The 23,723-nt window shown below is 45.8% G+C and overlaps 1 protein-coding gene across 1 annotated transcript; it reads right to left on the bottom strand.

Moving 5' to 3' along the window:
• Nucleotides 1–14,255: 14,255 nt before the first annotated feature.
• LOC125553658 (CBL-interacting protein kinase 6-like) lies at nucleotides 14,256–16,127 on the bottom strand. Its single transcript, XM_048717412.1, has one exon. The coding sequence runs from the start codon at nucleotides 15,822–15,824 to the stop codon at nucleotides 14,505–14,507; it is 1,320 nt and encodes a 439-aa protein (XP_048573369.1). The 5' UTR covers nucleotides 15,825–16,127; the 3' UTR covers nucleotides 14,256–14,504.
• Between the last annotated feature and the right edge of the window lie 7,596 nt (nucleotides 16,128–23,723).

Here is a 23,723-nt window from a genome sequence, read left to right as displayed (position 1 = left end):
CGGCGGCCCTTCCTTGATCAGCTTCACGACGTCTAGCTTGGCCCATTGTACCTTCACACAGGCGAAAGCCCGGCATGCACCTTCGATGCAGACGGACCGCTTGACGACTTCCAGCCGTGGGAAGGCATCCACAAGCCGCCTCGCCAGGCCGAAGTAACTGTTCAGAAGGGCGTCGCCAGGCCACAGCCAGACTATATAGCCCTTCATGGCCTGTTCGGCCGCCTTGTGTAGCTCGACCAGCTGCTTTAGCTGGTCGCTCATAGGCACCGGGTGTTCGGTCCCAGTATATTGGGCCCAGAACAACTTCTCCGTTGAACTTCCCTCCTCGGCCTGGTAAAACTGTGCGGCATCCGACACGCTGCGGGGCAAATCTGCGAATGCTCCTGGAGAGCTCCGGATTCGGGTAAGTAACAGGTAATTTACTTTCACATGCTTGCTTTGCATATAGAATGCCTTACCCGCTGCTATATTCTTCATCGCATCAATCTCCTGGAGGGCCTTCTGTGCCTCGGCCTTGGCACTCTTTGCACTTTCACGGGTGGTGGCAAGCTCGGACTCTCACGTCTTCAAGTCAAGCTCCAACGCCTCGTGCTTCATCACAAGAGCGTGGAGTTCTTGCTGCACCACGCCCACCCGTGCCTCATGCCTTTCCCGCTCGGTGCGCTCCTTGGCCGCTTTGTTTTCGGCCTCGGATAGCGCTTGCTTCAGGGTCGCTGTCGGTGTCAAAACCGGCGGATCTCGGGTAGGGGGTCCCGAACTGTGCGTCTAGGCCGGATGGTAACAGGAGGCAGGGGACATAATGTTTTACCCAAGTTCAGGCCCTCTTGATGGAGGTAAAACCCTACGTCCTGCTTGATTAATATTGATGATATGGGTAGTACAAGAGTAGATCTACCACGAGATCGGAGAGGCTAAACCCTAGAAGCTAGCCTATGGTATGATTGTATATTCGTCCTATGGACTAAAACCCTCCGGTTTATATAGACACCGGAGAGGGCTAGGGTTACACAGAGTCGGTTACAATGGGAGGAGATCTAATATCCGTATTGCCAAGCTTGCCTTCCACGCCACGGAAAGTCCCATCCGGAAACGAGACGAAGTCTTCAATCTTGTATCTTCATAGTCCAAGAGTCCGGCCAAAGGTTATAGTCCGGCTATCTGGACACCCCCTAAACCAGGACTCCCTCAGTAGCCCCCGAACCAGGCCTCAATTACGATGAGTCCGGCGCGCAGATTGTCTTCGGCATTGCAAGGCGGGTTCCTCTCCAAATTCCGTGTACCTATTCAAATAGTGTCCAGCCTCTTGTGAATGTTGCGTTCCTTGGCTTCCACGCCCAATAATGGCCACTTTCCATGTGTCGAGCGAATGTGAAGAGGCAGGGTGTTTTTACATTTACCCCCTAGCTGTGTGAATGAGCTGCCTATTAAAAAGACGAGGATTCAGATCCAAATCACACCATCCTCCCTTGGCGAGCCTTCATCGGAGCGCATCCGACAGAGATCCATTCCATCATGGCCGGTCGACGCAGGTCCTCCTCTCGCTCCCCTAGCCCCAAGCCTGGAGATTAGGAGAGATGTCCCATCCCGCACAGCAAATTAGTCATGCTTCAGATCAAGGGATTTCTTCCCCCAGCATACATGGTCCTGGTTCGAGCCGGGCTTGCCACCTATAATGGCGGAGAGCAAGCGGAGAGCCTTCCCAATCCCTCCAAGGGAGAGCGGGTATGCCTTGTCCCTCATTTGGTAAGAGGGCTCGGATTTCCAATTCATCCGTTTCTCCGGGGGCTCCTGGAGTTCTACGGCCTCCAGTTGCATAACCTTACGCCTGCCTCCATATTGCATATCGCGGGCTTCGTAGCCCTTTGCAAGCTGTTTTGGGCTGTGAGGCTCATTTCGCGCTGTGGAAGAAGCTGTTCTGCCTTGTGCCCTGTTCTCAGAAGGGGTCAATATATCAAGTGGGCGGAGCCGAAGTGTGGTGTATTGCCGGGACCAAATATCTATCCGGAACCCCAAAGAAGACGTCCGAAGACTGGCCTTCAGAATGGTTTTATATAGAAGACGTCCCCCTCCTGGACCCTATTCGAATCGGCCTCCCTGAGTTCGACAACGCTCCTTTGAAGAAGAGCCGGAGCTGGCGTCCATGGAGCCCCCTGGAGGAAGATGACAGGGACGTTCTTTACCTGATGAGCCGGATAAGTTTGTTAGCTCGATCCGGATTGACCATGATCGAGGTCATGGCCACATGTATTATGCGGGGGTGCATCCGCTTCAGTATAGAGGCCACCCCATGTGGGATTTCAACGGGGAGGATGACGCCACCCGCTACGGCCATAAAGGGCCAGAATCGGTTGCTGCTCTAATAAAGATCTTATCCAGTTTGTACAAGGGAGAAGAGGAGGAATTCCTCCGCGTCAACCCGCAGGGCGGATTTTCTATGTACAATCCTCCGAGCTGGGTAAGCGGACACTTTTTCTCACCCATCCGTTTCATATTCCCATAGTTAAGTATTCAGTCTAGCGATTTCAACGCAGGAGCTGCGCCGGGCTGCGGGTTGGGTGACTTCAACTCTCGCAACGCCAAATTGAAGATATCCCATGAAGAGAGCGGGGCCTCCGGCGATCCCATGCTAGAGCGCTCCTCCATGGTGGATTCGATCATGATGTACAAAGCCAGGAGTTGTACTCTCACTTGGGCGATTTCGATCACCTGGACCTCTAGAGTCGACCTGCAGGCATGCAAGCTTGGACACGAGTGTGCGATGTTTGTGGCTCACGTGTTGCCCTGCTCCACGAATATGCTACATCATGGAGCCACACTGAGGGAGTCCTGGATTAGGGTGTCTTCGTCCCGTGTCCGGATAGGACTCTACTTGGCATGGAAGGCAAGCTAGGCAGTACGGATATGGATATCCCCTCCTTTGTAACCGACCTTGTGTAACCCTAACCCTCTCCGGTGTCTATATAAACCGGAGGGTTTAGTCCGTAGGACAACGACAATCATACCATAGGCTAGCTTCTAGGGTTTAGCCTCTCCGATCTCGTGGTAGATCAACTCTTGTACTACCCATATCATCAATATTAATCAAGCAGGACGTAGGGTTTTACCTCCATCAAGAGGGCCCGAACCTGGGTAAAACATCGTGTCCCCTGCCTCCTGTTACCATCCGCCTTACACGCACAGTTCGGGACCCCCTACCCGAGATCCGCCGGTTTTGACACTGACACACACCATCCTCTCCAGCCATAGATAGTCTCACTGGCCTCCACCTCCACAAATAATTCAGGATGGATGGACATAAAGTTGTGAAGCCTCAACCACTACTGGGGAGGGGGGAGGCATCAGCGCCACCTGTTGAGAAGAGCACGCCTAGCATGTTGTCCAATGATGCTCGACAGAATCACCTACGAAAGGGGACATCAGAGAAGCTTGAGGAGGAACCTGATGGCCACAAGAAAGGAATCAAGTCATGGGGACAGGATCAAGCAACTCAGGGCCGGAGAATAAAAATGTGTGAGGGGTCTCACATGGTCTCAAGGCCTCCTTATAACCTAGATGAAGGGATAGTTGCATCAAGATTAAAAGTTGAGACCGACTCCCAATGTCCTCGCGGGGCCGCCATGCAGTGGCTTCACTATGATGCATGGATAAAGGCGACGCCTCTGTTGTGCAAGCGGTGGACGGGCACGATGATCCGCTTCCATGGCACGCGAGAGCCAGAGAGACGCCTATGTTTCTATAACAGTGGGTTGGCATTCTGTAACTAGCCATCATGGAGAAAGGCCCTCCCACCAGCCACATTCACTATGAAAATGTCGCTAGGTCGCATAACCGAGGGCTACTATCAGCGTGGAAGCATACAGGGTATCCTGCGCTAGCTGAAGATGGACTTGGTTAGACATCTTAGGATCCAGGAGATGAAGACATTAGAGCTCGGGCTTCCCGAGCATCAAAGCACAGGGAACCCGAGGAAGCCTTGGGATGATTATACCCCCTAGGTAAATAGATCTCCTGAGTTCCATGACCCTTCAAGTGAACATTTGCGAGAGGGATTCAATGGATGGTAAAGAGTCAAAGGCTGGGTCAGAGGTTTTCTAAGCTCTCTACAGGGGCCAAGGACAAACATGCTCATTAATGGTTGCGCTTAGGGACCAATGATTGATACGTCTCCAACGTATCTATAATTTTTGATTGCTCCATGCTATATTATCTACTATTTTGGACTATATTGGGCTTTATTTTCCACTTTTATATTATTTTTGGGACTAACCTATTAACTGGAGGCCCAGCCCAGAATTGATGTTTTTTGCCTATTTCAGTGTTTGGAAGAAACGGAATATCAAACGGAGTCCAAACGGAATGAAACCTTCGGGAACGTGATTTTCTCACCGAACGTGATCCAGGAGACTTGGACCCTACGCCAAGGCATCAGAGAGGCGGTCATGAGGGTGGGGGCGGCCCCCTAGGGCGCGCCCCCTGCCTTGTGGGCCCCTCGGAGCTCCACCGACGTACTCCTTTCTCCTATATATACCTACGTACCCCAAAACGATCAGAACAGGAGCCAAAAACCTATTTCCACCGCCGCAACTTTCTGTATCCATGAGATCCCATCTTGGGGCATGTTCCGGAGCTCCACCGAAGAGGGCCGTCATCACGGAGGGCTTTTACATCATCATAGCCTCTCCGATGAAGTGTGAGTAGTTTACCTCAGACCTTCGGGTCCATAGTTAGTAGCTAGATGGCTTCTTCTCTCTTTTTGGATCTCAATACAAAGTTCTCCCCCTCTCTTGTGGAGATCTATTCGATGTAATCTTCTTTTTGCGGTGTGTTTGTTGAGACCGATGAATTGTGGGTTTATGATCAAGTCTATCTATGAATAATATTTGAATCTTCTCTGAATTCTTTTATGTATGATTGGTTATCTTTGCAAGTCTCTTCGAATTATCCATTTGGTTTGGCCAACTAGATTGGTAGTTCTTGCCATGGGAGAAGTGCTTAGCTTTGGGTTCGATCTTGCAGTGTCCTTTCCCAGTGACAGAAGGGGCAGCAAGGCACGTATTGCATCATTGCCATCGAGGATAACAAGATGGGGTTTATTTCATATTGCATGAATTTATCTCTCTACATCATGTCATCTTGCTTAAGGCGTTACTCTATTTTTAACTTAATACTCTAGATGCATGCTGGATAGCGGTCGATGAGTGGAGTAATAGTAGTAGATGCAGAATCGTTTCGGTCTACTTGTCACAGACGTGATGCCTATATACATGATCATGCCTAGATATTCTCATAACTATGCTCAATTCTGTCAATTGCTCAACAGTAATTTGTTCACCCACCATAGAATACTTATGCTCTTGAGAGAAGCCACTAGTGAAACCTATGGCCCCCGGGTCTATTCTCATCATATTAATCTCCATCACTTTAATCTTGCTTTGCTTTTTACTTTGCTTTTACTTTTTACTTTGCATCTCTATACCAAAAATACCAAAAATACCAAAAATATTATATCTATCAGATCTCACTCTCGTAAGTGATCGTGAAGGGATTGACAACCCCTAATCGCGTTGGTTGCGAGTAGCTATCGTTTTGTGCAGGTACGAGGGACTTGAGCGTGGCCTCCTACTGGATTGATACCTTGGTTCTCAAAAACTGAGGGAAATACTTATGCTACTCTGCTGCATCATCCCTTCCTCTTCGGGGAAAACCAACGCAAGCTCAAGACGTAGCAAGAAGGATTTCTGGCGCCGTTGCCGGGGAGGTTCGCGCAAGTCAAGATTTGACTCCCGACAACGAGCCATTTCTGGCGCCGTTGCCAGGGAGTCTACGCAAAAATTCAACATACCAAGTACCCATCACAATCCCTATCTCTTGCATTACATTATTTGCCATTTGCCTCTCGTTTTCCTCTCCCCCACTTCACCCTTGCTGTTTTATTCGCCCTCTCTTTCCCAATCTCCTCCTCCCTCTCTTTTTCTGTTTGCCTCTTTTCCCTCGCCATGTCAGAACCAAAAAGAGTTGGGGGTTCTCTCCCAAGTTCTAGTGCTTTAGACAATCCTGCTATCTTATCTAAACTCGTAAATCTGAATGATATAGAACAACTTGCCGGAGTTATCAATGAGAACCTTAGTAATTTTGATAAAGATGATTCCGGAATTTTTCGTTATTTACTTGATTAATCTTTGAAAGATGCTTGGGATAGGCTGTTAAGGATCCGGGCTAGCTATGTACCCCAATATCAAATTGAGGTTTACTTAAAAAGCTTTTATGTTGGGCTACCCGCTTCGTTCAAACAAGTTTTAGATTCTATTTTCGAGGGGGGTTTTCTTGAAGGGGACCCCATAGATACCTATGAGAGGATGAAAACTATATTTGGGTACCCCATTAATGAGAAAACTGAAATCACATCTCTCTTGCTTTCTTACCAAAACGAATCTATTAAAGAGATAAAAGCTAGCCTAGATGCCAATTTCTGCAACATTCTTAATCTTTCTTCTACCATTAATGGACATGTACTCTGTCAAAATAGAAAGATTAATTCCATAGATAACAAGTTTTCTCTCTTTTTCTCTAAAACCAAAGATGGCAATACCTAGATCTATCCTCGCTTTTATGCCTAGCTAGGGGTGTTAAACGATAGCGCTTGTTGGGAGGCAACCCAATTTTATTTTTATTCCTTGCTTTTTGCTCATGCTTAGTAATAAATAAATTATTTAGCCTCTGTTTTGGTTGTTTTTTTTTGTGTTTAATTAGTGTTTGTGCCAAGTAGAACCGTTGGGAAGACTTGGGGAAAGTCTTGTTGAACTTGCTGTAAAAAACAGAAACTTTAGCGCTCACCAGAACTGCTGTCATTTTTATTTTAAGAGTGCTATTTAGTTAATTCTTTTTTCAGATGATTAATAGATAAATTCCTCACGTCCAGCAATTTATTTTAGAATTTTTGGGGTTCCAGATCTTGCGCTAGCTACAGATTACTACAGACTGTTCTGTTTTTGACAGATTCTGTTTTTCGTGTGTTGTTTGCTTATTTTGATGAATCTATGGTTAGTAAAATAGTTTATAATCCATAGAGAAGTTGGAATACAGTAGGTTTAACAACAATATAAATAAAGAATGAGTTTATTACAGTACCTTGAAATGGTCTTTTGTTTTCTTTCGCTAACGGAGCTCACGAGTCTTCTACTTTAAGTTTTGTGTTGTGAAGTTTTCAAGTTTTGGGTGAATTCTTGCGATGGATTATGGAACAAGGAGTGGCAAGAGCCTAAGATTGGGGATGCCCATGGCACCCCCAAGATAATCCAAGGACACCAAAAAGTCAAAGCTTGGGGATGCCCCGGAAGGCATCCCCTCTTTCGTCCACTTCCATCGGTAATTTACTTGGAGCTATATTTTTATTCACAAACATGATATGTGTTTTGCTTGGAGCGTCTTGTATTATTTGTGTCTTTGTGTTTTAGTATGCCACAATCATCCTTTCTGTACACACCTTTTGAGAAAGGCATACATGAAGTAAAATTTGATAGAATACTCTATGTGCTTCACTTATATCTTTTTGAGCTAAGTAGATTTGCTCTATGTGCTTCACTTATATCTTTTGAGCTATGTAGTTTTGCTCTATGTGCTTCAGTTATATCTTTTGAGCGTTATAATTTTGCTCTATGTGCTTCACTTAGATCTTTTAGAGCATGGTGGTGGATTTTTTTAAAGAAACTATTGATCTCTCATGCTTCACTTAAATTATATTGAGAGTCTCTTAATAGCATGGTAATTTGCTTAATAATAATATGCTTGGTATTCAAGATTTGTGAAACTTTCTTTTGAGTGTGTTGAATACTAAGAAAAGATTGAAGCATGATAATTGTTTTGAGATATGGAGGTGATAATATTAAAGTCATGCTAGTTGAGTAGTTGTGAATTTAAAAAATACTTGCGTTAAAGTTTGTGATTCCCGTAGCATGCACGTATGGTGAACCGTTATGTGATGAAGTCGGAGCATGATTTATTTATTGATTGTCTTCCTTATGAGTGGCGGTCGGGGACGAGCGATGGTCTTTTCCTACCAATCTATCCCCCTAGGAGCATGCGCGTAATACTTTGCTTTGATAACTTCTAGATTTTTGCAACAAGTATATGAGTTCTTTATGACTAATGTTGAGTCCATGGATTATACGCACTCTCACCCTTCCACTTTTGCTAGCCTCTCTAATACCGCGCACCTTTCGTCGGTATCATACACTTACCATATACCTTCCTCAAAACAGCCACCATACCTACCTATTATGGCATTTCCATAGCCATTCCGAGATATATTGCCATGCAACTTTCCACCGTTCCGTTTATTATGACACACTCCATCATTGTCATACTACATATCCCGGTACACCGCCGGATGCATTCATATAGAGTCATATTTTGTTCTAAGTATCGAGTTGTAATTGTTGAGTTGTAAGAAAAATAAAAGTGTGATGATCATCATTATTAGAGCATTGTCCCGGTGAGGAAAGGATGATGGAGACTATGATTCCCTCACAAGTCGGGATGAGACTCCGGACAAAAAAAAAAAAAAAGAGGCCAAAGAAGCCCAAATAAAAAGAGGCCATAAAAAAAAGAAAAGGCCCAAATAAAAAAATAAAAAAATAAGAGAAAAAGAGAGAAGGGGCAATGTTACTATCCTCTTACCACACTTGTGCTTCAAAGTAGCACCATGATCTTCATAGTAGAGAGTCTCTCATGTTATCACTTTCATATACTAGTGGGAATTTTACATTATAGAACTTGGCTTGTATATTCCAATGATGGGCTTCCTCAAATTTCCCTAGGTCTTCATGAGCAAGCGAGTTGGATGCACACCCACTTAGTTTCTTTTTGAGCTTTCATATACTTATAGCTCTAGTGCATCCGTTGCATGGCAATCCCTACTCACTCACATTGATATCTATTGATGGGCATCTCCATAGCCCGTTGATATGCCTAGTTGATGTGAGACTATCTTCTCCTTTTTGTCTTCTCCACAACCACCATTCTATTCCACCTATAGTGTTATATCCATGGCTCACGTTCATGTATTGCGTGAAGATTGAAAAAGTTTTGAAAAAGTTAGAGTATGAAACAATTGCTTGGCTTGTCATCGGGGTTGTGCATGATTTAAATACTTTGTGTGGTGAAGATAGAGCATAGCCAGACTATATGATTTTGTAGGGATAACTTTCTTTGGCCATGTTATTTTGAGAAGACATAATTGCTTTGTTAGTATGCTTGAAGTATTATTATTTTTACGTCAATATGAACTATTGTCTTGAATCTTTCGAATCTGAATATTCATATCACGATTAAGAAGATTTGCATTGAAATTATGCCAAGTAACACTCTGCATCAAAAATTCTCTTTTTATCATTTACCTACTCGAGGATGAGCAGGAATTAAGCTTGGGGATGCCTAATACGTCTCCAACGTATCTATAATTTTTGATTGCTCCATGCTATATTATCTACTATTTTGGACTATATTGGGCTTTATTTTCCACTTTTATATTATTTTTGGGACTAACCTATTAACCGGAGGCCCATCCCAGAATTGTTGTTTTTTTGCCTATTTCAGTGTTTCGAAGAAACGGAATATCAAACGGAGCCCAAACGGAATGAAACCTTCGGGAACGTGATTTTCTCACCAAACGTGATTCAGGAGACTTGGACCCTATGCCAAGGCATCAGAGAGGCGGTCACGAGGGTGGGGGGCGCCCCCCTAGGGTGCGCCCCCTGCCTCGTGGGCCCCTCGGAGCTCCACCGACGTACTCCTTCCTCCTATATATACCTACGTACCCCCAAACAATCAGAACAGGAGCCAAAAACCTAATTCCACCGCCGCAACTTTCTGTATCCATGAGATCCCATCTTGGGGCCTGTTCCGGAGCTCCGTCGGAGAGGATCGTCATCACGGAGGGCTTCTACATCATCATAGCCTCTCCGATGAAGTGTGAGTAGTTTACCTCAGACCTTCGGGTCCATAGTTAGTAGCTAGATGGCTTCTTCTCTCTTTTTGGATCTCAATACAAAGTTCTCCCCCTCTCTTGTGGAGATCTATTCGATGTAATCTTCTTTTTGCGGTGTGTTTGTTGAGACCGATGAATTGTGGGTTTATGATCAAGTCTATCTAAGAATAATATTTGAATCTTCTCTGAATTCTTTTATGTATGATTGGTTATCTTTGCAAGTCTCTTCGAATTATCCGTTTGGTTTGGCCAACTAGATTGGTAGTTCTTGCCATGGGAGAAGTGCTTAGCTTTGGGTTCGATCTTGCGGTGTCCTTTCCCAGTGACAGAAGGGGCGGCAAGGCACGTATTGCATCGTTGCCATCGAGGATAACAAGATGAGGTTTATTTCATATTGCATGAATTTATCTCTCTACATCATGTCATCTTGCTTAAGGCGTTACTCTATTTTTAACTTAATACTCTAGATGCATGCTGGATAGCGATCGATGAGTGGAGTAATAGTAGTAGATGCAGAATCGTTTCGGTCTACTTGTCACGGACGTGAAGCCTATATACATGATCATGCCTAGATATTCTCATAACTATGCTCAATTCTGTCAATTGCTCAATAATAATTTGTTCACCCACCGTAGAATACTTATGCTCTTGAGAGAAGCCACTAGTGAAACCTATGGCCCCCGGGTCTATTCTCATCATATTAATCTCCATCAGTTTAATCTTGCTTTGCTTTTTTACTTTGCTTTTACTTTTTACTTTGCATCTCTACACCAAAAATACCAAAAATATTATATCTATCAGATCTCACTCTCGTAAGTGACCGTGAAGGGATTGACAACCCCTAATCGCGTTGGTTGCGAGTAGCTATCGTTTTGTGCAGGTACGAGGGACTTGGGCGTGGCCTCCTACTGGATCGATACCTTGGTTCTCAAAAACTAAGGGAAATACTTACGCTACTCTGCTGCATCATCCCTTCCTCTTCGGGGAAAACCAACGCAGGCTCAAGACGTAGCAATGATAACCCATGTACGGTAGGTTATCATGGTGCTCCCTGAACAGTAAGCCGATTTGTCCCGAATTGAGATGATGTGGCATGCTATGCATCCGAGATGCGATAAGACTAGGGCACCTTTTTTTTCTAACACCACCCCGGATACGACAGTTCTCTTCGGCCCTCCATCGCTGACATATGGGACCTAACGAGATGTGCGCACTAAAGGAATTGACCCGTCAACTGCAAGCGCTGCCTTATCCACAGACGAGCTCGCATGGGCCACATGTGATGGGTCATGCATGATCAAGCAAAGTGGGGGAGCTTTGCGGGAGTCTGCACATGCACTTTACCAATAAAAACCCTTAGTCTGGCCTACTCTCATTTCTCTCTCCTCACATGCATGGTCCCCCTCTTCTCTCTCTCCTCCAACCGGACACCAGAGCATAATATCCCACCACATGCATGGCCCCCCTCTATGATGAGTTCAGTTTATGTGATAATTATGTTAATAATTTTCTACCTGCATGATAGGCTTTGTGGAATTTTACCCTGTTCGCGCACTGCTTTTTTTCGTTATTCCTCAGGAAACGCCTTTTGAAACAAATAAGTTCTTTTGGAAGAAATCCCAGGAATTATGGTGGAATCACGTTATTCAATGTGATAATCAACTACCATAAAATAATAAAGCAAATGGGGTGAAGGAGGAGCGTCTGCGGCAGCTCTAGAACCAAAGATGGCCTACCATACGAGTGTGCCCGCTCGTATGGGCTGTCGTATGATGTGCCAGGGGAGCCGCCTCGTCCACTATTTCCACCCATGGAATCGGATCAGAGATCGGACACACGAAGACACTAGAAACTTGTCCAGAAGGCAAAACCCTAGCCTTCGGAGATCATCCGAAGGAGGAATTGGCAAGGAGGAGATCGTTATCTTCATCACCAACTACAAGGGGGCTACAACATCATCTCCACCATATCATCATCATCATCTCTGTTGTCATCATCATCATCATCCACATCCATCTCATTGTAACATACCTAGTGGATCTACTTGTGTGTTACATGTGTAATTTATTCATGTTTACCATCCACACCTTTATGATGCTTGTTGCCTCCATGTGTGAGTAGTTTCCCTTGTTCTCGGGGATATGGATGAATCCTGGTGTGTAATAGACCGATTGGTATTAGGATTTAATATTGTCTTTGCATGTTTATGTTAACAGTCTTCTTGACGTTGAGTGGAGTTGACCATCCAACATATGCCAACTTTGGACGGAAGGTTATTACTGCTGGCGAACCGGCTGGTTGAAAAGGTAGGTATGTGACAGGGACTATTTCCCTTCTTTCCGTATCGTTGCAGCAGAAGGCCATTTATAGGATGCGTCCACGGGACATTTTTCCCATTTATCACATTTTGGTAACCGGAGTGGGGAATAACGATGGTGGCGTATGTGAAACGGGTCTGTCGCGTGTATGCATGTATCTGTACCGGCTCTACCCACAAATAAAATATGCAAAGTGGCTTAGGAATCCAACGTAACATTGTGTTTAGGCACCGCTATAGACGCACGCTAATGGGGAATCCAGACTCCCCGAGAACCCTTTAGTATTGTTGATTTCATCACCGTTGATTACAACCCTTGTTACTAAATTTACTTTCAGTAATTTACTTTTATGCTCACTACACCATTTCCACCATGTCACTACTACTTTGGATTTCTCTCAACTTGCAGGCATATCTATTTAAACCCTTCAAGAGACAAAAAAATTGATTCATGTGCTCCATATGCGATCGATAATCTTACTCGAAAAAGCTACAACGAAACCCCGCGCACTTGCAAGACATTACTCTACTCTCTCTTCCCCCAACCATATTAATTTGTAAATAGCATTGAATGGCCAGCTCCCACATCACATCCGAGGACCATGTTCGGACATAAAAACGAACATATGCGGTGCCATTTGTGGGTCCACAATGGAGATGCCCTTAGTAGCTTAGTAGATATGTCATTGTTACTCATGTCCTTCTGTGCGAAGTACGTGAACTGTAGATTAAATCATTGTTTGCACTTACATTTGAGGTTATGTCTATTTTGCAGTAAGCAATTGTTAGTTTGTTGGATAAACTTCATGTGAAGGATTTTTTTTCACAATATTAGAATTTATTAGTCGTTCCTATCTAGTTTTAATTGCTGCCATGTTCAATATGTATCAGATTTAACTGATAGTGCCTATATTTGGATGGTCTCGACTTCCACCTAAGTATGGCAGCATTTCTATATTTGAATTGTGCCTCTAGAAACAAGACGTCCATAGGATTAGGATTCAAAACAGTAGAAGAAATTTTCTCTGCTGTATGACCATGCAGAGACACTCGATGTAGAGAAGTAGAACAGGAAGAATTGCCCCAAGGATCAAGAAGATATATTTGAAGTTTGTTTCATTCTTCTAGAACAAAAATTAGCCAGACAGAAGATTCGGGTTAGCGAGCGAATTTGCATTCCAAGTAAATATGTCATGTTGCTTTGGTATTTGTGAAATATCAAGGTCCCCAACAATGGTTTTATCTTGACCTCTGCTTTGCTTTGTAAAAGAATTCGGCATATTCATGCAAAAGTGTTCTTCTACTTGCGAGCTCAAATGCACCTGCGATGAACTGTAAAATAATACTCCCTCCGTCCCAAAATTTTTGTCTTAAATTTGTCTAAATACGGATGTATGAAGTCACGTTTTAGTATTAGATACATCCGTATCTAATAGAATCTAAGACAAGAATTTTGGGACGGAGGGAGTAAAGAATAGTAAAAAAGACAAATGTAATTATTTTGGTAACAAAAAGATAGATGAACTGTCTGCATATACACACTTATAAATTTCATGAAAAAAAACATCTCTAGTGTTCTGGGAAAAAATGCTTTCAAAAACAGTTTTTTTCAATCATTGATTTTTTTTTGCTAGAGCATTTAAGAATGTTTTCTCCATGAAATTTTGTAGTACAAATTTTGACAATTCTCTATTTTTATGGCAAACAAAGAAGTCATTGGTTTTTACTATTTTTTATTTTACTATTCATGGGACTGTTCACGCGGGAGCATTTGAGCTCACAAGCGGAAACCACATTCATGTATATATTCTTCTTCTTTTTAGCAGATGTATATATTCTATATATTGTTAGTTTGTTATAGATGTCTTGCTTATATATGAGAAGTGCTTTCTATACAAAGCATTTGTAAAACACAATACACTGACACAGTCACTCAACAGAATTGAGCGAAAACCTCTTATGTTAATCCACACTGTCAAACAATCGCATAAGGAACAGCAATCATGCAGGCAAGCTTTGACACACACATGATATTCAGATGTAACAAAAACAATACAATTATGCAACAAAATGAAATCCTTCAGGGAAGGCAGAGCTGATTCTTCTTCTTCGCACTGACCAGACTAACATAAACATGCTGCTTACTTCACTCCCGTCACTACCGAATCAAGAACAACAGAAAAGAAACATGGTACTGCAGCGTCAGACGGCGATGGCGACAGACGCCGGAGGGTCGGCAGCCCAGACAATGTCCTGGAGGGCTGGCCGGAGCTCGTCACAGCAGAACGAGAGGTACTCGAGGGTGTCGCCGCCGTCCTTCTTGACGTCGACCACGAGCACCGAAGGAGCCACGCTGAATATCTCGGCGGCCACGGCGAGCCGGCCCTTGCGCCCGCCGCGTTCCGCGCCCTCCAGGCGCACGCCCCCCGGGCTGCTCTTGGTCACCCGCATCCGCCCGCCTCCACGCGCAGCGACCTCCTCGAGACGGGAGACCACGCCCCGTGCTGGCTCCCGCGTCGCGAACCGCATGCCGCCCTCCCGCCGCCGGCTTGCCGGGTGGCCCTCGAACAGTGGCGAGAGGTCGAATCCCTCGGAGAGGGATATCAGATGGAACGCGTTCAGCGCCTCGGGTTCGTCCTTGTCGGCGGCATCCTTCACGCATGCTGGCGGCTCAAGACTTAGGGGCTTGGCGATGGACGCCTTCTTGAACCACGGCGTCTCCACGAGCTGCGCGACGGTGATGCGGGTGTCGGGGTCGGGGTCGAGCAGTTTGGGAATGAGCCTGCGCGCATCCGTCGAGAACCACGGCGGGCATCGGTAGTCACCGCGCTGCGCCTTCTTGTACATGGTAACAACGTTGTCGTCCGGGAACGGGAGGGATCCGGCGAGGAGCACGTAGAGGATGACGCCGCAGGACCAGAGGTCGGCCTTTGCGCCGTCGTAGCCCTTGTCACGGAGCACCTCCGGCGCAGCATAGCCCGGCGTGCCGCAGAGGGTGTGGAGAAGCCCGTCGGCGCGGGCCTGGTCGGCGAGCGCGCTGAGGCCGAAATCGACGACCTTGAGGTTCCCCGCCTCGTCGAGGAGCAGGTTCTCCGGCTTGAGGTCGCGGTGGTAGACGCCGCGGGCATGGCAGAAGTCGACGGCGGAGATGAGCTGGCGGAAGTAGCGGCGCGCGACGTCCTCCGTGACGCGGCCGGAGCGCTCGATCCGCGAGAAGAGCTCCCCGCCGCGGACGAGCTCGAGGGCGAGGTAGATCTTGGAGCGCGTGGCCATGACCTCGTGGAGCTCGACGATGTTGGGGTGGGAGACCCGCTTCATGACGGCGATCTCCCGCTTGATCTGCTCCACCATGCCGGCGCGCACCACCTTGTCCTTGGCAACCACCTTGACCGCCACGGCCCGCCCGGTCCTCAGGTCCCGCGCGATGTGCACCCGCCCGAAGTTGCCGTGGCCGAGCACGCGGCCCATCTCGTAGCGCCCCTGCAGCACCCCGCCCTTCTTCCCCTCCGCCGAACCCGCCATTCCCGATCTCTCGATTCGCCCCCCTTCCCTCTCCCAAGAAATCGGTGTTGAAGACAATCTACCTGGCAATCGAACTGTAGGAGCAGAGATCCGGCCACTCTACCCGTCCTCGACGTGCTTCCGGTGGCAGGTGCGGCCGACGCGCAGCTTGCGCTGGACGGCGACGTCAGTGCCTGGTCGCCGCCTCATCGCTCTGCATTCCCGGCGAGACGGAGGGGACGGGGGAAGGGGACGAGAACGGGAGGCGATCGATGTGATCGGTGAGCGTGGTGTTGTGTGGTGGTGCCCTGTGATTAGTTTAGATTTGCGGCGAGCGGCTTATATTGGGAGGGAAGGGAGGGCATGGCGGCGGCCCGGGAGACCCTAGACCGCCCTGCCCCTAGGCGGCGCACCTACGCGATACAGCAGCGCCGTTGGATGCGGATCTCACGGTAGGGTGCGTAGGAGAGAGCAGTGGGACTGACAAACCAATGCTTCGGGCCGAAGGTCTTCGCATCCTGACGAAGAGCAATTCTACTATTCTGGCACGTTTCTGCCAAAAGAAGAAACCTTCGAAACTCGGTGGAGATGTGTGTTTGCATATACACTCCAATAGATCTTAAATTCAACATAGATATATAAATAAAAAAACAGAAATAATATGTACATGTCAAGTGCCACCACATGAAAAATTGAACGTTTTCGTTAGCAATTTTATTGACGCGAGGATGCAAGTTAGTTGACACACAACAATTTTCCATCAAAAAATAAACTGAATCACGAAGTTGTCATGCTTACCAACTGAAATTGTCACCCTCACGACACTAAATTTATCATCGAAAACATTTGATTTGCCTCATACCAGACGTTCGAGTGTTATCAGATTCCATAAAAACACTATTCAACTTCATACACTAACCGCGGACACCATTCCTTGCCTCAAACGGTTCTTCTCCAATAGAAGCCGATGCTCCTCCATGCCATCCTTACACATCTCATTGTCGTTCGTCTCTCACCACCTTCCCAATTTTTCTTAGTGCTTCTTCTCCGTCAAGTCCAACTTGTCTTGCGTTACTCACGTCACCAATTTCTTCTTTACTATCAGCTTATCAACCTTCTCTCTCATGTATGGAGCCTTCCCTTCTCTCTCGAGCATCTCCTTCGCCCTTTCCTCCTATCAGGTCGTCCCTTGCTTGACCCCGGAGTAGGGCTCCTGGGCCTCCTCTCATGTCATCGTCAACCTCCGTAGAGGACGAGGTACTTGGCCCTTTAGTTTTTTCGATGGTGCCTCATCATTCCTCGTCTTTCACTTCGTGTTGTTTTTTATCAGGCTCCAACAATGGTGAAAGACAAATATTCTTGTTGTTGGACTTGCCCATTTGCTTGTGCCGCTCCATAGCGATCCCATCCTACAACATGCAAATGGAAAAAAACAACACAATTGGGACAATAGACAAACTGATCTTGATAAAGATGAAAAAACACTCGCCTGCTCATCAATGGTGACGACAAGATGCGTGCCTCGCTTGCCCCAAATACCCTGCCCATTGGTTGCAAGCTTTAAGAATGATGCTCCGATTTTGTGAGCAACTCGAGTAACCATTGGGATCGACCCTTCACGAATGTGTGCTAGCTTTCCTCGTTGTGTGTCCAATACCTTGCATCGGCTTGATCACTTAGTAAGGTTGGTAGAGTAATAAATTTTCACTCGGTGCATCTTCACTTTTTCTAGAAATGACTCGCTACGTCAATGACGTAAATACCTGATTTGAACTAAATTTTATTTGCTTAGCAATGCGTTATGATCCAAAGACCCATGTTCTTGATTATTAAATATGATTTGTGAAATCGAAGGTCCATTTAGCCCTATTGACTTGGCATATAAAGCTTGGCTTGTTTCAAACGGACGACACTAGTTATTATTTTTTAGTCCTACCTTTGCAAACATGGACGACCGCCACGATGACTCGTTACACAATTAACGCAAGTACCTTGTTTGTTTGAAATTTTGTAGGGTACTGACCCCTTGTTTCCAATGAACGAAGGAAAAAAAAAATCAAATTCTAGTGCATTTTGAAACTTTGATATTCCATGTTAGAATAAAATTGAGGCATACCGTCGATCATCCGAGGACCGAGCAATCACACAAGCACGATATGGAGATTTGTTAACGAGGTTCACCGATATAGCTACATCCCCGGGGCCTAAGTATGGGCAGTCCTCCCCATAACACCGCTACAATACCGCACCCGGTCGCCCTGGACGTCGGCACATGCCGCCGGCTTCCCCTGTGTTTCAGTGCTATTATGTTGGCATTGGTTACATCGTGTGTCTACCCCGCTATATATGAGAGGCCTAGGATACAAGTGTCCTACTAGGACACGATTCCATATCCTATCTAAACAGAATACAACTCAGAGTCCAACTGTAACCTAACTTGTACACAATATTCGACACAACTCTAACAAACTCCACCTTGGCGAATATTCTCCATCATCTTAAATTCGACAATGCATCAAACTTTCATGTACATTGGACTTGAGCTTATCCCATGAGAACAGATGCTACTCCAAAGACTCCATGTGACTTCACCTGCAACTTGTAGTCCCTCCTTTTCTTGAACACAGTCAACTCTCGAGCAAAATTAAGTTCCTTGTTACTCTAGTTTGTGCTCCCAACTTCTAGAATATCCGTCCAACGCCATCACACACTGATCACTGACCTGCGTGAAAGTGAACAACCCACATATTGCGTGTCACACATAAGAGTTACCTGAACTCAACATCACCGCTCCTTTCTTGATCGCCTGTCTAAAACTTGAAGGAATTTCACCGTTGCTTGTAGTCATCACGAGTCAAATTTGCAGTTGTCTCACCACTTGTATGACCACCAGAGCCCTGGCATGTCTCCATGTCTCATGCATACCGCACGCCTCGCCACTATTACCGCGTCGAGCCTCCGTTGTCCCGGTCGACTCTCAAGGGTCGCGAACCCACACCTCTCAACCCCCACAGCAGAGTACCACCGATCATCACCGACCGATGACGAGTTTCACGCTTCCATCAAACCACTAGGCTCCAGTCCGAACTACGCGTCCCTCGCTTTTCCCGTTGCTGAATAAGCTTCGATTCCCTGGATCCTTACACCGTAGCCCCTCAATCCAGCTCCATCTTCAAATTGACTCCATGGTAGACGATCAGTCCACCCTCGCGCCCCGTCGACTTCAAGCTCCGTGTGTAAATCACCTTGAATCAACCCCGCGCCATAGTCTTGTCGAAGCCACACAAGCCCTGGGGGCCTGCGCCATGTGTTTCCACGCCTAGAAGTCGGTCACCATCAGCATCGTCATCGTCGATTCCACCCCCGTCTTCTGTACCAACCGACTTTGTGTCGATCCCGTCAGACTGTCTAGTCCGACCCAGCCGAACTTGTCCGGTTGCATGACACGCTCATCGTCGATTCCACCCCCGTCTTCTGTACCAACCGACTTTGTGTCGATCCCGTCAGACTGTCTAGTCCGACCCAGCCGAACTTGTCCGGTTGCAATGACACGCTCGAGGCTCCCAAACCATCTTTCGCAAATTCTAATCCATCACATGATAATTCCATCTTAGCTGGCTTGACTTTTCGCAACGCCTTCAAGCATCCCTGTTGTGCCAATAAATCTTTCACCTTTGTCTGTCATAACACAAGGTTTTCAGTTCCGTGAACTTCTCCACCTCAAACCTGGTACCCATTGACGCCATGGTTCTTTGTACGGCTGACCTTGTGAAAAACAGCTGAGCAGTCTTCCCGTGATCCCCAAGTGCACGAATGAAACTTCCACGTACTATTAGCAATTCCAACTAGTTGGTCTTCACGTGAACTTTGCTCCTGTCTTGGCTCAACTTCCGATGCTAGCAATTGTCATCTCTGCCAAAACCTTCTGCTACTCGATGGATGCCCAATACAACGATGGATTTACTTCTTCCCGATTCGATCTGCCTCCTTCCGCGTTGCAATGAGAGGCCATTGCCTCCAGGGACTCGGTCCCGATTTTTTCCAAAACAGAATTGCACGCTTCCTCGATCTCCAGCGAACCAACACCCTGTTGCCTTTGCCTTCAAGGCCTCCACTATTAGGCTGGCACCCTCGGATGGGCCTCCTGGCATGGGCCATCAGAAGTCAAAGATCCACAACACGTACGTGCACGGCAGCCTGACGCTCGCTCGCCCGATCGATCCACCTGATCGACCGCCGCACGTCTCGCATGTACTCCGGCAGATGTTGCAACTCGCCGAGATCGCTTCCAGATTGCTCCGAACGTATTCGCCCACAAAAGATCCACGCAATCGCCGCCCTGCTTTGCTTCGCGTCACTGCTTCTGCGGATGACGCACGACCAATCGATGAATTCATCGGTTTCTTCCTCTAGATCAACCTGTGCGACCTTCTCGTAACCTTGCTTATGATACCACTTGTTAGAATAAAATTGAGGCATACCGTTGATCATCCCAGGACCAAGCAATCACACAAGCGCGACACCGAGATTTGTTAACGAGGTTCACCGATAAGGCTACATCCCCGGGGCCTGACTATGGGCGCTCCTTCTCATGACACCGCTATAATACCGCACCTGGTCGCCCTGGACGCCGGCACATGCTGCCGGCTTCCCCTGCGTTCCGGTGCTATTATGCTGGCATAGATAACTTCTACCTCTTGAGCATTGTGTTGGATTTTCCCGAAGAGGAGAGGATGATGCAGCAAAGTAGCGTAAGTATTTCCCTCAGTTTTTGAGAACTAAGGTATCAATCCAGTAGGAGGCTACGCTCGAGTCCCTTGTACCTACACAAAAACAATAGCTCAACGCAACCAACGCGCTTAGGGGTTGTCAATCCCTTCACGGTCACTTACGAAAGTGAGATCTGATGGAGATGATAAATAATATTTTTGGTATAGAGATGCAAAGTAAAAAAGTAAAATGCAAAGTAAAAGCAAAGCAATAATAAAGTGATGGAGATTAATATGATGAGAAAGAGACCCGGGGGCCATAGGTTTCACTAGTGGCTTCTCTCAAGAGCATAAGTATTCTACGGTGGGTGAACAAATTACTGTTGAGCAATTGAAAGAATTGAGCATAGTTATGAGAATATCTAGGTATGATCATGTATATAGGCATCACGTCCGAGACAAGTACACCGAAACGATTCTGCATCTACTACTATTACTCCACTCATCGACCGCTATCCAACATGCATCTAGAGTATTAAGTTAAAAACAGAGTAACGCCTTAAGCAAGATGACATGATGTAGAGGGATAGTTTCATGCAATATGATAGAAACCCCATCTTGTTATCCTCGATGGAAACAATACAATACATGCCTTGCCGCCCCTTCTGTCACAGGGAAAGGACACCGCAAGATCGAACCCAAAACTAAGCACTTCTCCCATGGCAAGAAAAACCAATCTAGTAGGCCAAACCAAATTGATAATTCGAAGAGACTTGAAAAGATAACCAATCATACATAAAATAATTCAGAGAAGATTCAAATATTATTCATAGATAGACTTGATCATAAACCCACAATTCATCGATCTCAACAAACACACCGCAAAAAGAAGATTACATCGAATAGATCTCCACAAGAGAGGGGGAGAACATTGTATTGAGATCCAAAAAGAGAGAAGAAGCCATCTAGCTACTAACTATGGACCCGTAGGTCTAAAGTAAACTACTCACACTTCATCGGAGGGGCTTGGATGATGATGTAGAAGCCCTCCGTGATCGATTCCCCTTCCGGTGGAGCTCCGGAACAGGCCCCAAGATGGGATCTCGTGGATACAGAAAGTTGCGGCGGTGGAATTAGGTTTTTGGCTCCGTCCCCGATCGTTTGGGGGTACGTGGATATATATAGGAGCAAGAAGTACGTCGGTGGAGCAACAGGGGGCCCACGAGGGTGGGGGCATGCCTAGGGGGCAGACGCGCCCCCTACCTCGTGACCTCCTGTTAATTGTCTTGACGTAGGGTCCAAGTCTCCTGAGTTGTACTCGGTGAGAAAATCACGTTCCCGAAGGTTTCATTCCGTTTGGACTCCGTTTGATATTCCTTTTCTCCGAAACCCTAAAACAGGCAAAAAACAGCAATTCTGGGCTAGGCCTCCGGTTAATAGGTTAGTCCCAAAAATAATATAAAAGTGGATAATAAAGCCCAATAATGTCCAAAATAGTAGATAATATAGCATGGAGCAATCAAAAATTATAGATACGTTGGAGACGTATCAAGCATCCCCAAGCTTAATTCCTACTCGTCCTCGAGTAGGTAAATGATAAAAACAGAATTTTTGATGTGGAGTGCTACTTGGCATAATTTTAATGTAATTCTTCTTAATTGTGGTATGAATATTCAAATCTGAAAGATTCAAGACAAAAGTTCATATTGACATAAAAATGATAATACTTCAAGCATACTAACTAAGCAATTATGTCTTCTCAAAATAACATGGCCAAAAAAGTTCATCCCTACAAAATCATATAGTTTAGTCATGTTTCATTTTCGTCACACAAGAATGCTCTCATCATGCACAACCCCGATGACAAGCCAAGCAATTGTTTCATACTTTAGTAATCTCAAACCTATAAACTTTCACGCAATATATGAGCGCGAGCCATGGACATAGCACTATGGGTGGAATAGAATATAATGAGGGGGTTATGTGGAGAAGACAAAAAAGGAGAAAGTCTCACATCAACGAGGCTAATCAATGGGCTATGGAGATGCCCACCGATTGATGTTAATGCAAGGAGTAGGGATTGTCATGCAATGGATGCACTAGAGCTATAAATGTATGAAAGCTCAACAAAAGAAACTAGTGGGTGTGCATCCAACTTGCTTGCTCACGAAGACCTAGGGCACTTGAGGAGGCCCATTGTTGGAATATACAAGCCAAGTTCTATAATGAAAAATTCCCACTATATGAAAGTGATAACATGAGAGACTCTCTACTATGAAGATCATGGTGCTACTTTGAAGCACAAGTGTGGTAAAAGGATAGTAACATTGTGCCTTCTCTCTTTTTCTCTCATTTTATGGGGCCTTTTCTTTTTTTATGGCCTTTCTTTTTTTGGGCCTTCTCTTTTTTTATGGCCTTTCTCTTTTTTTATTCCTCACTTGGGACAATGCTCTAATAATGATGATCATCACACTTCTATTTATTTACAACTCAATGATTACAACTCGATACTAGAACAAAGATGACTCTATATGAATGCCCCCGGCGGTGTACCGGGATATGCAATGAATCAAGAGTGACACGTATGAAAGAATTATGAACGGTGGCTTTGCCACAAATACTATGTCAACTACATGATCATGCTAAGCAATATGACAATGATGAATGTGTCATGATGAACGGAATGATGGAAAGTTGCATGGCAATATATCTCGGAATGGCTATGGAAATGCCATAATAGGTAGGTATGGTGGCTGTTTTGAGGAAGATATAAGGAGGTTTATGTGTGAAAGAGCGTATCATATCACAGGGTTTGGATGCACCGGCGAAGTTTGCGCCAACTCTCAATGTGAGAAAGGGCAATGCACGGTACCGAAGAGGCTAGCAAGGATGGAAGGGTGAGAGTGTGTATAATCCGTGGACTCAACATTAGTCATAAAGAACTCATATACTTATTGCAAAAATCTACAAGTCATCAAAAACCTCGGCACTACTCGCATGCTCCTAGGGGGATAGATTGGTAGGAAAATACCATCGCTCGTCCTCGACCGCCACTCATAAGGAAGACAATCAAATAACACCTCATGTTTCAAATTTGTTGGATAACGTTTACTATACGTGCATGCTACGGGACTTGCAAACCTCAACACAAGTATTTCTCAATTTCACAACTACTCAACTAGCATGACTTTGATATTATTACCTCCATATC

The sequence above is a fragment of the Triticum urartu genome, chromosome 4 (genome assembly GCF_003073215.2).
Source record: "Triticum urartu cultivar G1812 chromosome 4, Tu2.1, whole genome shotgun sequence".
Taxonomy (NCBI): domain Eukaryota; kingdom Viridiplantae; phylum Streptophyta; class Magnoliopsida; order Poales; family Poaceae; genus Triticum; species Triticum urartu.
The sequence above is the reverse complement of the archived record's forward strand: the minus strand, read 5'-3'. Positions and strand labels throughout refer to the sequence as shown.